The sequence below is a fragment of the Parambassis ranga genome, chromosome 5, assembly GCF_900634625.1.
Source record: "Parambassis ranga chromosome 5, fParRan2.1, whole genome shotgun sequence".
NCBI lineage: Eukaryota > Metazoa > Chordata > Actinopteri > Ambassidae > Parambassis > Parambassis ranga.
Genome location: NC_041026.1, coordinates 24,144,496 through 24,160,807, shown reverse-complemented (window position 1 = coordinate 24,160,807; position 16,312 = coordinate 24,144,496). Strand labels below are relative to the sequence as shown.

At 40.1% G+C, this 16,312-nt stretch overlaps 2 protein-coding genes across 3 annotated transcripts; both read left to right on the top strand.

Moving 5' to 3' along the window:
- The first annotated feature begins 1,170 nt into the window (after positions 1-1,170).
- Positions 1,171-5,413, top strand: cxxc1b (CXXC finger protein 1b). The gene is made up of 14 exons (XM_028406056.1): positions 1,171-1,304; positions 2,063-2,178; positions 2,264-2,364; positions 2,460-2,596; positions 2,682-2,837; positions 2,973-3,119; positions 3,212-3,319; positions 3,418-3,596; positions 3,759-3,966; positions 4,083-4,193; positions 4,309-4,358; positions 4,438-4,534; positions 4,627-4,779; positions 4,869-5,413. Exons 1-14 carry the CDS (start codon positions 1,302-1,304, stop codon positions 5,013-5,015), a joined length of 1,713 nt encoding a protein of 570 aa, XP_028261857.1. The 5' UTR covers positions 1,171-1,301; the 3' UTR covers positions 5,016-5,413.
- Positions 5,414-6,150: 737 nt separating this feature from the next.
- mbd1b (methyl-CpG binding domain protein 1b) lies at positions 6,151-14,333 on the top strand. 2 transcript variants are annotated; one of them, XM_028407047.1, is made up of 17 exons: positions 6,151-6,287; positions 6,758-7,302; positions 7,649-7,789; positions 8,635-8,770; positions 8,857-9,134; positions 9,221-9,303; positions 9,381-9,424; positions 9,526-9,666; positions 9,751-9,831; positions 9,903-9,923; positions 10,016-10,108; positions 10,509-10,670; positions 10,744-10,923; positions 11,022-11,072; positions 11,166-11,249; positions 12,181-12,261; positions 12,351-14,332. In XM_028407047.1, exons 2-17 carry the CDS (start codon positions 6,947-6,949, stop codon positions 12,822-12,824), a joined length of 2,406 nt encoding a protein of 801 aa, XP_028262848.1. In that variant the 5' UTR covers positions 6,151-6,287; positions 6,758-6,946; the 3' UTR covers positions 12,825-14,332. The 2 variants fall into 2 exon arrangements, with proteins under 2 accessions (XP_028262848.1, XP_028262849.1); XM_028407048.1 differs by lacking the exon at positions 9,903-9,923 and having other exon boundaries at positions 12,351-14,333.
- Positions 14,334-16,312: the final 1,979 nt, after the last annotated feature.

Below are 16,312 nucleotides of genomic sequence, written 5' to 3'. Positions count from 1 at the left end.
GGATTCTTCTCACCTCTATCGTCCATCTCTTCATTCATATCTCTTGAGGGCAGCTTGTCTTCCATCTTGTCATACGCTTAAATTAATTATCTGCTTCAATATCTTCAAACAACAACAACACCAACACCACCAACAATAACAACCACAAAAGAGGGAATAAACAATATACAAGCTAATTCGCTTAACTAAAAATGATCTATATTATAACTAATTAGCACAATTTATTTATTAATGCTGTAATAAATCCCCCACCCCTTACCACAAGAGGTATCACAGGGTTAGATGTGTAGCTAAGGTTTTGTGGCTGTTAGTGATGAGTGGACATCTTGGAAATTGAAAGTTAATCTATTATTAATCTCCACTTTGGAAACATTGATGATGATTCATGATGTAGATTAAAGGCAGCATCAGGACATCCTGACAGAGAAAGCGCTATTGTGATTTTGCTATCATTAATAATGTCTTCAAGTACTATTTCCTTTGTGTGATGTGGAATTTGTGTTATTTTATTAAATCATGTATTAATGATTTGATAAAATATGTATTATATTATATACATTTTGCCTTTTTGTGTCAAATTGAAAAAAATATTTGCATTTAATAAATAAATATATTCTAATAGTTTAACATCTAATAGAACACTGTGTCTCTAAATCTGCATTTAGGAGATATTTTAAGGCATTTATTAAAGACAACCATACATTGTACTTTGTTTCTCTGTTATAGGAAATATTGATATTGCACTTACTTTTCATGGCATATTTTAGCAGTAGAAAAACCCAGCGTGCAGCCTTCGTCAAAAATGTTTTATTCAGCCTAATCACACAGACCCTTTCACAGCCTCCCTCTCCCTCTCTCTCCCTGTCTTGCTCTCTCTCCCTTTTCCTGTGTTGTGTGTGTGTCTCTTTGTGTGCCTCTGTGTGTCCGTGCGTGTAGAGAAAGAAACGGAAACCACAGAATGACTGTACTAAATTTGTATTTATTTTATTCTTATTTTTATTTAGTTATTTAGCGATTTTGAGACTTTGAAACGTCACATTTTGTGTGCGAGGTTTCTTTTGGTAAACATATTTTTTGTAACCAGCCCAAAGGTGGCGTTGTGGCACAGTTGGCTGTTAATCTACAACCAAAGAAGAAGAACACCGACCAATGAAATATTTTCGAGTTGTAACAAGAGCATCCGATTGCGGACGAAGTTACATCCGTGTAAATCTTAGCATAACGCTAGCAGTCGAGCTAAAGCATTACTGTGTTGTTTCTGCTGTAACCCTATACAGCAAACTGCTGTGCAGCCTCACATAATGGTAAGTATGCGTAAAACTATTTTGTTTTCAGTCAGACTTCTGAGTTGGAAAAGTTTTATATTTTGATTGGGCCCAAAGTGTTTCACAGTCTTTTACGCTCCGACAGGAACATGTTAGGATCCAACTTATTTATGTACGTTGTATCGGTGAGATACATTGTATATACTGTGCTGAATGATAGGAACTAACTGACAGCATTGCACAACTCTGTGTTCCTTTATTACATTTTACACTAAGTATACTAGTTGTCACACGTCATTTTAGCTACTGCTAGCTAGCTTGCGAGCTAACTTTAGCATATAGTTTAAGTGTCTTAAGTTAATTTTAACGTCGACGACAACTTCTAATATACTGTACTGAACATAATGTTGTATACATCAAGTAGTCCTCAGGACTTAAGGACACCACAAGTCCATACTGTGTATAATATGATGGTAAATGCGTCAGAACTCAGGTGAGATGCCCACTAGCAAACGATCTCGTTTCAGCTGCAGTCGGGTCCTGTTTAGACCAGTGCAAACACCTACACGTTCTGATGGCTTCTGTAACATACCCATATACCGCTATTAGCCGTCCCACGCTGCATTTACCAACAACTGCCAACTACCAACAACCAACAGCAACTGTGTTCCACAGTAACTGAGCAGTGTAGTACAATGTTCTAAAAAACAAACGTGTTTCTCTCCTTAATAAAAATATCCTGCAGCCCAGCAGTCAGCTATCACTGGTGTAAAGTGCCTTGTGCTTATACATTTTAGGACAGCGAAATGTCAGACTTTGAACCTATGCCAGGACCTGGGAGCAGCAGTATAGAGGGGGAGAATGCACCACTATACTGTATTTGTCGAAAACCAGACATCAACTGCTTCATGATGTAAGTTAATGTCACCATTGCTGTTGATTTGTAGATGATGTGTATGCATGCTTTCACACATGGTTTTACATTTGCTTCCCAACAGAGGCTGTGACAATTGCAATGAGTGGTTTCATGGACACTGTATCAACATTACTGAGAAGATGGCAAAAGCAATCCGGGAATGGTACTGCATGAGATGCAGAGGTGAGCATTGTTTTTAATTTTTTTTTATTTTATCACAGTAGTTGTTCCTTTGTCACATTAATTGGATTTTGCTTATTTATCTTTTTGTTCAACAGATAAAAATTCCTCATTGGAAGTGAAGTACCGATCTAAGAAAAACCGTGAGAGGGAACCAGACTCTGATAGAACTGATAAACAGTACAGCACCCCAAGTACTCCAGACTACAAGAGTGAAAGGCGGCGTGGATCTAAAGTTAGTGATATGATTTTTTTAAGAATATTAAACAGTTAAATGAACGATGAGGATTCATGGGTGACCTTTGTTTAATATTGTTCAGGTGAAGCGTTCTGTGCGTATGTGTGGGGAATGTGAGCCCTGTAGGAGGACCGAAGACTGTGCCCAGTGTGACTTCTGCAAGGACATGAAGAAGTTTGGAGGCCCCAACAAGATCAGACAGAAGTGCAGGTTCAGGCAGTGTGAAGTACGAGCCAGGGTATGTCACACAAAGCATACTTTGAAAACAGAAGATCTGTTTTTAGTTGTGTGGTATGTGTTTCGTAGATATTTGGCCAATCCATTGTGGTAGCCTCATAAAATACCCAACCTCCTGGGTTTTATTTTTGTACAGAAAATGCTGCGTGTCAAAGATGAGGAATTCTCTTTGCGAGAGAGAAGGGACAATTCCCACCACAGACGGAGACGGTACTCTGAAGACTATGACAGTGAGGCAGATCTCTATCAACAATACATGGCGGCAGGACTGGAGGACAACATGGTACATTGTGAATATATTGAAGCACATGACGCTTATTTTATAATTATTTAACAGCCATATCTGATGAGTAGTTATTGACTCTCCTCACACAGGCATGGGGAAGTGATGAAGATGATGAGCTACCATTTAGCCCTGTCATGCGTAAGAAAGCCATAAAAGTGAAGCACATCAAGAGACGAGAAAAGAAGGTTGACAAAAAAGTAAGACGAATTTCCTGTCCTTATGGTAACATGGTAAATTGTATGAACGTGGGTGGTAGTGTCTGATCTGCTGTGTCTTTTTATATAAACAATTATAGAAAGAGTCACGTCGCCATAAGCAGAAGCAAAAGCATAAAGACAGAACCAGACACATCGAAAAGGGGGATTCGCGGGAGAGTGGAGGACCACGTCAGTGTCTGGGGCCGAACTGTGTGGAAGCAGCAAGAACCAACTCGAAGTACTGCTCTGAGGAATGTGGCATGAAGTTAGCTGCTAAGTAAGACCTCCTTTCACCGTTCATACACTCATATTTTGCTGCTGACTTTGGTTCTCAACTTATGAAATAGTTAGATAATTTCCACCACTAGTGAGAGAAGCTTTAAATCCTTACATAATGTTTTTACAAGTGTATGTTTGATGTTATGTTGTCGATCCACAGCCGGATCTATGAGATCCTCCCTCAACGTATCCAGCAGTGGCAACAGAGTCCATGCATTGCTGAGGAGCACGGTAAGAAGCAGCTTGAGCGAATCCGCCGGGAACAGCAGAACGCCCGACTACGTCTCACTGACATGGAGCGACGCTTCCACGAACTGGAGGGCATCATCGCCAAGGCAAAGCAGCAGGCTGTACAGCAGGATGAGGAGGTGAGCCAGGCCTCTACAGTGCGCCTGTTTTGTTCTCATATGCGAATAAATATTTTGCTATGTGACTGAAGGGGAAAAAAATAGAAGAAGAACTTTGCTTTGGTTTCTGTTTGCAGGTGAATGAAGGTGACAGTGAGGACACAGACCTGCAGATCTTCTGTGTATCTTGTAGTCACCCTGTCAATCCAAAAGTGGCACTGAGACATATGGAGAGATGTTATGCAAAGGTGATTATTTCTCTTATTTCTGTTGCTACTATTAGGAATGTGAGTATATTCTCTTTACACCAACAAAAGCTCAGCATCTGCCTCACACATTTCCCCCCTCATATTTCTGTAACAGTATGAGAGTCAGACCTCCTTTGGTTCCATGTACCCTACAAGAATAGAAGGGTGAGTAAAAGCAATTTTCTGTCGAAGTTTGTTGTACGTTCTGTAGTTTAGAAGTGTAACAAATGTATTTTTCTTGCAGGGCAACCAGGCTCTTCTGTGATGTGTACAACCCACAAAGCAAGACGTATTGCAAGAGGCTGCAGGTTTTGTGTCCAGAACATTCTAGAGATCCCAAGGTTGGTGGACTCCCTTGTGTCATTTGTAAATGAACTGCCTACTTACTAACATGGTCTAAATGTAATTTGGTGTTTATCGGTTTGGTGAGCAGATTCCAGTAGATGAAGTATGTGGATGCCCCCTGGTGAAGAATGTGTTTGAGCTGACAGGAGAATACTGCAGAGTCTCCAAAAGGAAGTGCAACAAGCATTACAACTGGGAAAAGCTTCGGAGAGCTGAGGTGGACTTGGAGCGAGTCAGGGTGGTGAGTCCGACTTCTTGGTGGCTGCTTTCATGTGTTTAGAGGAAAGTCTGCTGGTTCACTAACCAGTTTCTTGTCTCTTCCACCACCAGTGGTACAAATTGGACGAGCTCTTCGAACAGGAGCGCAATGTCAGGACAGCTATGACCAACAGAGCTGGTCTGCTCGCTCTGATGTTGCACCAGACCATTCAGCACGACCCTGTGACGACCGATCTTCGTAGCAACAAGGATAGGTAGTCGACATAAACCCGCTTCTGTTCTTGTATCTGCATATCGTTGTACATAACAAGATACTTGAGTGCTGAACTTAATAACTGATGTGATGAAAATGATTTTGTACCTAGATAATTATTTTAAAATGTGTGTATTATAATATATATTTTCCTGATAGTAGATTAACTACTGCTGATTGTAGACTGCTGTTTTTACTATGAACACCTTTCTGCAGATGGTGTATGTATGTGTGTGATCTGGATTTTATTGCCTGATGTACTGCCATGTATAGCCTCTTACCGCCCTCAATAAAAGGAAAGAAGATGCCTATATAAGAAAGAGGAGAAATGTAGATAAGGAACAACAGAAATATTTGGGTACATGTTAGCATAATTAAAAAGTCTGACCTGGACAAAACATTCCTCAATTGTAATCTTATGTTCTTTGGCTGTGAGGTTAAAATTGTTTTTTTTATTTTTGTGGCATTTGTGTGTGCCTTCTAAATTTTTGTGGAAATCAGTATATAGGATTTGTAAATATGCATACATTCACACAATTTCATTAGCAACGCCTTTAATATAACCCATATCAACTACTACCTCAGTGATTTCGTACTCTCCATTCTCTCTGATGAATGCAGCACAGTTAAACACATTCTCAGCGCGATGAGAGGGATCACTCACTCATGTGCGCGGTCCAGTATTTACTTTGTAACGCTAAAAATGATAACTTTGAGTAATCTGCTATGTAAAATAAGCAAACCATGCGTCGAAATAAAGTTATAAACCATTGAACGACGTCACGGGATTTAAAGTGATTTGTTTGCTTTATTGTGGTGACTACTAGGTCTTACACTCGAGTTCTATGAAAACAAAATCCCTAAAATGAAAAACAACTCAGTAATTGTAACTGTTAACAGGCCGTTAGTGTGTTGTATAGAAGTGGTCTGCCTGTGATTGTAGCTGTGACCAGGTGGATTTTCATCTTTGGTGTTTTGCCGTTGTTGGAAACGTCCGGTGTTATGCCGACTTGCATGCCTGCCGAGAAATGCATTCCCCCATCGCGGGAACGCGCACACAGCTAAAGCAGACGATGCACTACTACGCTGCTTTAACGGTGTGCGCGTTCCCGCGACGGGGGATGTATTTCTCGGCAGGCATGCAAAACTCAGCATAACACCCGGTGGTCACCGAATGCGCAAACTCAACTGTTAGCCTTACCTCGTAGCGTGAAGGGGAAGCTAGGTGTTAACTGGAGTGCCAAGTACCAAGCGTCAGTGCAATATTGCACTTGAAGGTGTGTGACTGTGTTTAAACCCACTTGTTCGCAGATTTAAGCCATCTAGAAGGGACAGCTCTCAGCTCACTAATTTCGCCATGGAAAACAACCATGGAAGAGTGCTAGAGCTGCTATAGCTGCTATAGCTAACGCTACCTACTACCAACCTACAGTATTTATACTCGGACTAACCTTGTTTGTGTGGTATTGACATCGTGTTTTGCGGCACTTTAATAATGTAGTTTCTATACTGTCAGGATCAATATACGAAATTCTGATCAGCAATTACAGCACTTAGAAGAGCGAAGGTTAGCTAATGTGGCTAACATTATAGGCTAATGTCTGCTACAGTCATATGTTATCCATAAGGTTTGCTACTGGCGTGTTTATGCTTTTGTATCTGTGCCGTTTTACATTAATATAACCGTCAACCTATTGAACACATGTTACTTACTTCCTGTATATACGCATAATCCCTTTTTGTCCAGGTTCTATTGAGAAATATTAAGCAGTTTCCATCTGCACTCCCAAACGAGGCCAGGATCAAGTGGCTAAATCTGGGGACAGTGGAAATTACCTGAAAGTCTTGAAAGGGATGCAAGACGTCTTGTAGAGGATTTTATTCCTATTCTACAGGAAAACACATTGTACACTTCTTAGCCTGAACTGGTGCATCAATGAACCAGAAACCTGTTGAGACTCTTCTGCCTGGCAAAGAGCCAGTGGAAGAAGATGTGGACCAAAGGACAGAAAAGAAGAGCAGCGAAAGAGACAACACCTCTGAGCTGTCCGGCACAGAGGAAACCCCAAGCACAGATCCAGCTAAGGAAACGCCAGCAGAGGTGGAAGAAGAAGACAGAAAGGCTGGTGGTGGAGGTGAGCCACCTGTGGACTGGTTTGAGCCCCTTGAAGATGATGATGATGACGCCGACAGCGCTAGTAGGAATGATCCAGAGGAAGAAAGCCTGGCAGGGGAAAGTGAAAGGAGTGAGAGTGTCGGAGGCAGTGAGAAGACCATCAAGAAGATGTATCAGTAGGTTGAATATTGTTATCCATGGTCAGGTTAAAGTGTTGTAATATGCTGTTATTCAGGATTCAGATCACTTGCACTTGTGCTATTAAACAGCATTCTCATTGGACTACGTACCTTGGCAGGTAGTAGTGATGTACTGGTGGTTTACCATGCAGCACATTTTCTTTATTTGGGTTAAATCCAATCAGGCCTTTAGGCATCTCGGCCTCAAAGTGTCGAAAGACTGTGATTATAACACAATATAGCTCCTTATACTGATATGTTCTTCAAGAGCTTCATGTTGCATCTGTTTTTCTTTAAGTGATGTCAAGATTTCTAATGTTTGAATTGTATTGTTTAAATTCAGGCCTAAGATGCCTCGGGGTAAACGATCACACCCTGATGAAGGATGGGTTGAATGGCCGGCGCTTGGACAGGGTTGGAAACGCAAAGAAGTTGTCCGGCGCTCAGGATCTAGCATTGGACAGAAGGATGTCTATTACTTAAGGTAAATGCTGTCAAATATCAGGGTGGTCACAGTTCACAGCTACCATCCAGAGATATTCAAGTCTTTTGTCCCAAATCAAGTCTCAAGTCTCGAATAGAATAGAATAAAAATACTTTATTTATCCCAAGCTAATTTCGCTATTGCAGCAGCAAAATACAGGCACTCTAAAGCATACTAAAAATATCCCTCTAACAGAAAACATTAAACAGTATAACAGTAATAAACAGTACATTATTTACAGCATAATATAAAAAACATAGGTGCAGACAAAATAACTGAAATGAACATTCTCTTATTAGATTGAAAGCATCCTCTACCATCATTATACAGTAATATCTTTCCCCAAATGCAAGAAGTGTACTTAGCTAGCTTGCTAATAGTTAGCTATTCTAACTCGACTGCCTCCTAGGCCCCTACCAATAAATCAAGACAAATAACAAATAAATGACTCATAATGAAAATAAAAATAAAGTTTCCCTTTACGTTGCACGTAATTACACATTGTAAAAACTGAAATAATTAAATAAATAAATCCATGAAGTGAACATTGTTCAGGAGTCACAACACCCAAGTCACAAGTCTTTGTTTTGTGCGACTTAAGTGCGACTTGGGTCAGAGTCTCCGACTCGAGTCCCCATCTCTGCTGTCATCTGAAATGATGTTAAGGGATTAGCTGGATTCAGACCATTAGTGTGACAGTTCACAAGCTGAAAAATTCTGAATGATTTGTCATTTGTCAGAAAATGCCCTTTAAAAATGTCTCTTTTTATGTGGTAGTGAACATGAGATGTCAGAAGTCAACGTGTGAAAGTGTTGTAAAGATGTAAGTTTCTTCTCCTCTGCAGTCCACGAGGTGATCGAGTAAGAAGCAAAGTAGAACTTGCCACAGTGATGAATCTTGACGTGTCAAAGTTTGAATACAAGACGGGCACATTCTATGATGGCGAGGCGCCGCCCCCACGAGTACGACACAGGATCAAGGTATTCCTGCTTGCATCACTTGAAGGTAAAACGCATTTTTGCTGTTGAGCACAGAGTGAGTTATTTGCATTATTTGATCCCTCCAGAGAAAGATCCGGGAACGTTCTTCCTCAGAGTCTAGTTTTATGGAGCATGGAGAGGGGGCGGAAACGCCTGACTCTCTCCACAGACTCACCCCAAGTCTGGGGTCCAAAGGTGTCCAGTCTAACCAGACCAATTTGTCCTCAAGCACTACTTTTGGAACTTCGAATCGAAACGAGGATCCACCAGGAGAACATAAAATTAGACTTCCTCCCCCCTCATCATCCAAGCCACTTCCATTTCCCTCCATAAATGGAGAAATCGGAAAAGAGGACAGCACTCTGTGAGTCCATCATTACTTATATCCAGTGTTGTTGTAATTCTAATAAAAGGGCACTTGAATGAATGGATCATCATGTTTGTCTGCAGGATCTGTGCCAGATGTAGTGTTTCCTTTACAGGCACATGGTATGACAAACAAAGAAAGAGGCCCTTTTGTCCCTCCTGTTGGGGTATGTCAGTACAAATGTTTGCTGAGTTATAATTCAGAGGCTCTTGTTGTTTATGCTTGTTTTTATTTTTATTGCAGCATCATCAAAGTCAAGAGAGCATCCGATGATTCGTTTCAGAAAGGTAAAGCCCTGTCTCCCAACAAACTTTGTGCACAAATATATAAATCCTCTGTAATTTTGATTCTGTGCTTAATTACAATATGTAAATGTACTCATTGATAGTGGATTCCCTGCGGTCAGTGTGTGGGATGTCACAACACTGTCAACTGTGGACAGTGTGCTAACTGCAAGCATGGAATGCAGAGCCCTGATACCCGGAAACGCTTGTGCCGGAAACGCCGATGTATATGTCCCATCCGCAAGGTAAGCTACTGTGTGTGTAAACTACACACCAGCGTTTTTTTAGTATTTTTGTTATGGTTGCATCATATATGTGTATTCCACCAGGAATCTGGGAGCGGAAGCTTCATTCACCAAAAATCTTACAGTGACATCCCAGACACATTTGATGACAGTATGAGTTACCAGGTAATAAAAAGCCTCTACAGTTCACTTAGTGTTTTATACTCTGATAATATGTTTCACATCTCATTTTACAGAGTGAAGTTACAGACTCACAGGTACACCAATATTTTTCACAGTATTAAAAAAAACTAATAATTATTATAATAGTTTTCCCACCATTACTGCTGATAATCTTTGCTTCATGCAGCAACCCAGCCTCAAAAGCAGTGACACAGAAAACTTCTCAGTCAACATCGATATGGAGGATGAGGATGAACTGTCGACTGATGACGACGATGATGTGAGTTTTGATGTAGTAGTGTGCCCATGATCGTTTTGCCCAACTGTCCCAATAAGTGTGCGTTGACAGGCTTACAGGATGATTCATGTTTAATGAGCAGTTTCAAGAATTAGCCAAGTTTTCATTCAATAAGCAGAATTTTGAGAAACAAGTGCACACCATTGGAACTGGGCACATTCGACAGTTGGGGGTGCTAACTCTCCTTCTATTAAAAAAGCGCCAAACCAAACCTCCTCACATCTTTATGTATACCATGAACCATTTGTCACCTCACATTGCAGCAGTTATTTTTATTTATTTGTTTTTTTCCTTGTGTTTCTGCTCTGCTGTTTTCTTACTCAAGTTAAGCACGTAAAAATTAAAAAATATGAATGATTGATTGTCTTCTTCTTGTTTTCAGTGGCATAAGAAGCGGAAGCGGCGTTCTTGTGGAGAATGCAAGGCCTGCCTGTGCAGGAAGGACTGTGGTGCGTGTGATTTCTGTATAGACAAACCAAAGTTTGGAGGTAGCAACAAGAAGAGGCAGAAGTGTCGGCTACGTCAGTGTCAGAGGCAGGCGATGGTGAGACCCTGCCAGTAGCTGTTTGTAGGTCTGCGGCATCATTTTCAAACATTCCTGTGCTTTTATTTGGCAGAGACATTTGCTGCCTTTCCAGATGGGTCAAGGCGAGTATGGGGCGGATGGCTCGGGTCTACCTGGTAGGCCCAGACCTCATTATACATACAGCCGGAAGTCCAGTTTGAAGAAAAACAAGGGGCCACACTTTGATTTGGATGCCACTGACAATGAAGATGATGACTGTAATTTTCAGCCGGTGAGCGTACAGCAATTGCTTGTAGCTGTAGTCATTTCCCTGCAGATAGGACTACAGAAACGAATTCTTATTGATTTGCTTACAATTGTCTGATGTAGATGAATTGGAGCTCTTCAGATGGGAATGTAAGAGACAACCAATCTATGCAGGTCTGAAAGCAGATTTTTACCACATTTTCATTTTACAGTTTCCTTTCATCTGTAAAACAAACAAACATAACTAAACAAAACATTGTCTTTCAGCAATTGAATGATTTGGATTTTGGTGTGCGGAATGGAATGTCTGACAGAGTCCCTCACATCAGCAACCATAACAGCTCACAACCAGTAAGTTTACGTTCCGCTGGTAATCATTAGTTGTTTCACTTTTCTGAGTGATTGTGTACAAATCATTGCTGCCTAAAGCTTAATAATAGCACTGAGCAAGACTGATCATGCGCCATGATGGGCTCTTTTGGCGTTTTGTCCATTTCCTTATGTATCTGTTGTCAAGCTGTTCTTTGGCCTGAGGGTCTGGCTCTGTGCTACAAAAACCAGGCCTGGATCCAACTGTGTCTGTGCAGTCTGTTTCACTGGTGTGTGATAATGCAGTGTGTGAATGCTCAGAACTCTCTTATGGACCAGTTTAAGATTTTGGGCATTTAGCCTTGATTGCATTGTGTCTTTAACTGCACTGATGGATGTGTAGGTAACTAAGTCCCCCATCCTTAGACAGTTCTAAACTAGGGATGTTGCAGTTATATGGTATGTGTTGTAAATGCCTGGCACCAGGCCACCTGCAAAAGTGAATTCAACGTCCTTGAAAATGAGATGGATGCATTTTTCCTGCCAAGCCGTTTGTGCTGTCCACTTGTCACCCCTGTCTTTTTGGCTGTCCTTCAGTTTGTTCTTTTGGTTTCACATGATCAAAATACCCGATGGTCCAGTTCACATTACCAATACCGTTTTGTTTTAGCTTGACAATACTTCGAATATATCGAAGTGCATGTTGTAACCATGAAGAGTCCAACCTGATCCCCCAGACTCCAGTGAGGGACAGAGGTCATTATGTTGATCTAGGCTCTCCTCAGAGCCACCAGACTTAACAAAAAAGAATTTTACTTGCAGAGGAAATTTTTTTTTGAAATATGATGACCGCAAGTTGCAACCTTCAGCTAGTGGACCCTCCCACTAATCTATAAATTTGGCAGTACTTTAGATAACACTAACAGAACTTTGTAAGCTATCGCAAGTCAAGAGTTCACCTTTGTCCATGTAGGACCAGCAAAAAAGATGGGATGCAGAGAGATCACATGCTCAAAGGCATGCTAAAGAAGAGGAAGAGGATGAGTTACCCATGGTAAGGTCCCTGCCCTGACTATTCTTATGATGTGGATACCATATTGTTTCTTTAGTGCATGTATGTATATGATCTGTTGTTTTCTGCAGATTACACAGATCTTCAGTCTGGCTGATAACTCGGCTGGAAGCGGCATGGACATGGATAACCAGCTCATAAAACTACTACACTCATTACGCTCCTCTGTGCTTCCGATCCTATGGTATGCCATAATGGTGGAGGGCCCACAGCTGCAGCTTATCCAGTGTTCTAAGCAGTCCAGCATGACTGACACCATGGTGCTGATCGACCCAGGCTTCTGCTATCAGGTCACTGTCCAGAAGCAGCCGCTGCTCCCCACACACCCGCTGTATGACAGCTACCCAGCACGCTTAACCTCAGTCACTGAGGTGGTCAATCTGCTCTTGGGTCTGGAGAAGTATGCTGTGTGTCAGGGATTGCCCCCCAAACAACCGTTACCAGATAAGGACCCGATCATACTGGAGCGGGCGTCAACTTGTGATTTTTTGGTTAAGAAGAACGTTAGCATATGTATTCACTGCAGAGCACTGCGAGGACTTTAACTTCAACAGGAAAAAAAAAACAGGTGGGTTTCTGGTACAACTTTATTGTTTTGTTTAATTTTTGGTAATAATACACATGCCATTTTACAGACTTACCTCTGACCTGTAATAGTATGATTTTTAAAAATTCACCAAAGGCATTCCAGGAGCTATGACAGTATAATCCAGGCGTTTCTTCTGAAATCTTTTCTTATGCTAGTCTATGGTTTTCCTATGGTGTTGAGTGTTAGAGAATTGGTGATTGAAAGAGCTGTTTGATTCGTGTGCCGTTGATTGATCCACACTTACTTGAGGAATATACCTTTTACCTCACCTGTCACAGTTACCGTATGATTTAGCGGGCGTAATAGTCCCAAATTCTGTATCCAAAAAATAAATCTCCATTATTACACTTACACCAGCAGCATTGGCTGTCATGATGTTGCCAAGCCTGTGTAATGTGCATCGTGTTCAATTAAAGTATAGTTTCCATCCTCTTGCTGAGAATTTCCATTATAGATACAAAATGTTGCATCAGTTGTGCTTGTTTGTTAATTCTTTTTTGTTTGGTACATGAATGTAGCCTGTTCTCTGTTTAAATATACAGAAATGCAAGAGTTTTGTTTGCAATTACTAACTAATTTTATCTCTAAATTATTGTGCATTCAGTATGCAGAAATGGAAACAAAGGAGGCAGGAAAGGATTTTTATACTGATAGTAGTCTGATTTATTGGAAACGGTTACAGAACATCTTTTCTTACTCCATGGACCTTTTGAATTTGTTAATACATTTGTAATAGTTTTTGATAAAAGAACATTAAGGAAAAGGCACGGCTCCATGGCTAAAGGACTGTATGTTAGTATCAAAGTCAAAAACTCCCATTTGAGGTGCCTATTCTATGAGATGGAGTCCAATCACATTAAATTACATAAATGATCAGCTAGTGTCGAAGTTTTGAGAAGAAGTGAAGTATTCTGTTATTTCCTTATATTTAATCCTTGATATCACTTGACTATTATTTGTATTATTGATGTTATAAATCTAATTATTCTCTTTTTGACCCTGTGCTATTTTAAAGTAAAATGAGAAATGGAATCAGGACATAATTCTGAATTTCAGCTGTCATATTTAAATGAGTCAGTTTTAAAAAAAAAAAATTCTTAAAACTACTGCAAGAAAAACTGTACAATGTGCATAGTGAGACTGTTCTGAGCAGAAGGAGGATTAGAACATGTTTGGCCTGTGGCCGGTGCATACGTTCAAAGCACAGGTTGGTGAAGGCCAGGTCCACGGTCTGTTCTATGTGTGTGTTTAACGATTTTTTTCTAAAAGGATCTCCTCAGATAAAATTGATGTTGTAGCTAAAATGCTGTGTTCATTGGTTTTATGGAAGTCTGCCCCCTTCCTTCCATCTTGTTGTTTGTTTTAAGTAATATGATTTTTGAAAAAAATATATAATAATTTTGTTTTTCTCTGATCCCTGTCTTTTGGGGTGTAGTGTAATAACTCAGTGACTTAAAAATGTGAAACTTTATGAATTCTTCACAGAATTATATGAATTTATTATTGTTATTTAGTTTTTTTCAAGTATTTGTAAAACTTTTTAATTTATTTGGAATCTGTTTCTTATTCTTTAAAAAGGACTATTCTTTAGCCTTAGCTTTTTATTAAAACATATTTGAAGAGTTTTCATTTTCTGACTATATTTCTTGAACTTTTGTAAACTTTTTAGGATGTTTGCTTCACAAACTGCAAATGTTAAAGTTAAGGGCAGTTCTTGTTGGTTGAGTCATTTAAATTGTTTTATTTTATTATATATTGTAACTTTTTAAGTTTTTTTAAAAATTAAACCACAGCTAATACCTATAAATTACAGTTTTTTTTCAATCGCTAACAAGCACTTACCCATTCTTCAGATACTTTTTCTAAACTCTTAACACAGACACACACCGACAAAACACAATTGACCAAACGGTTAATTTTATTTTCAAAAACACATTTTGTTAAATGTACACTAACTCTTCGTTTGAAAATACAATACATCTTTCTCTAACACACTAACTTTACCAAAACACTGGAAATCAGACTCAAAATGAAATTATTCTGTCACAGAAAAACACATGTTTTCAGTTCACAAGGTACATGCAGTCAATCAAAGTGCACCAAGCTTAAAAATCCTGGCAACTGTTGGCATTACAAAAACTGAATAGACTTTGATGTTTCAGTTTTACAGGTCTTTGCATGCAAAACATGCAATCCACCATTTTTACACTACATGTCTTGGTTGGGAACTATATGTCCACCTAATGTTCACATTCTAAAGCATTCCAGTAAAAAGCCAGTTTTTTCATTGTATACAACAGGACCCACAGTAGAAATATTGTTTATGATAGAACAGAAAACGTTTTATTGCTTAGAGTGAACAAAATATTAATGAAACATAAAAGATCATTCTGAATACACACACAAAAAACAGCAACAAAAAGGCTCAGATGGGGGGGGGGGGTGTTTTCGTCAACATCGTCATCATCCAAGGTGATACACCTGGGATAAAACCGCTTGGTATGACGGATCCATGCTTGGCAGTCTTCAACTGCAGTGTCCCTGCATCCATGGCATCAAGGAGTAACATCTGGCCATGTGGCTGATGGTCAAAAACCTTCCACCTCCATGAAGAAAAAAAACTCCTCTATGGGAATGAGAAAAGGTGAATAGGGTGGAAGGAAGAGACGGACCAGTCTTGGGTGGACTTCAAACCATGTTGTGATGGCTTGATGGTTGTGATGGAAAGCCACATTGCCCCAGGTGATGACAAAGATCCTCATGTCCTCTCCCTCCTGATCCTGCTTTGGAACCAGGTGCTAAAAAAAGGCGCTCGGTATTGTAGGTCCAATCGGACATCTATGATGGATCAACCCAGTATTTCCTAATGCTGCACACATTGTGATGTTTGCCTTTCTCTGTCCTGACACTTCAGCTGTGGCCCTTTTACCTATAACATTCCGTCCTTGCTGACGCCTTTTGGCCAGATTGAACCCTCGTCCAGACATTACTTTGTTTGTCTTTTCATGTGTACGCTCCCAAAAACATCACTCCTCAAGGTCCTCCTTTATGTGTCAATTTCATTGAAGAATTCTCAGCACCTGCCGCTGCTATCCAGTCTACAATCAGCTGCGGTTGGCCCAATTTATGCAACATAAATCAGCTGTTTGTCAATTATTGAGCTGTTTGGTAATTATCAGCTTATTTTTGAGCTGATGTGTTGTTTTTGAGCTGATATTGTTGCAGAAGTAGAGGTTTTATAGGTTTGGAATATTGTTGTTTTATTGTGGTGTGTTGTGTGCTAACATTTGTAAAAAAGACAAAAATGTTGCATCATTTTGGTGGTGGGTACAGCTTATCTGTTAAAACGTAAGCATTGTAGAAATGTGTTTACTGACTGCATATTGTGCGAAAACGACATGAAATGTGTGAATGGTATGGTCACAACAGACCGATTCGGTGCAC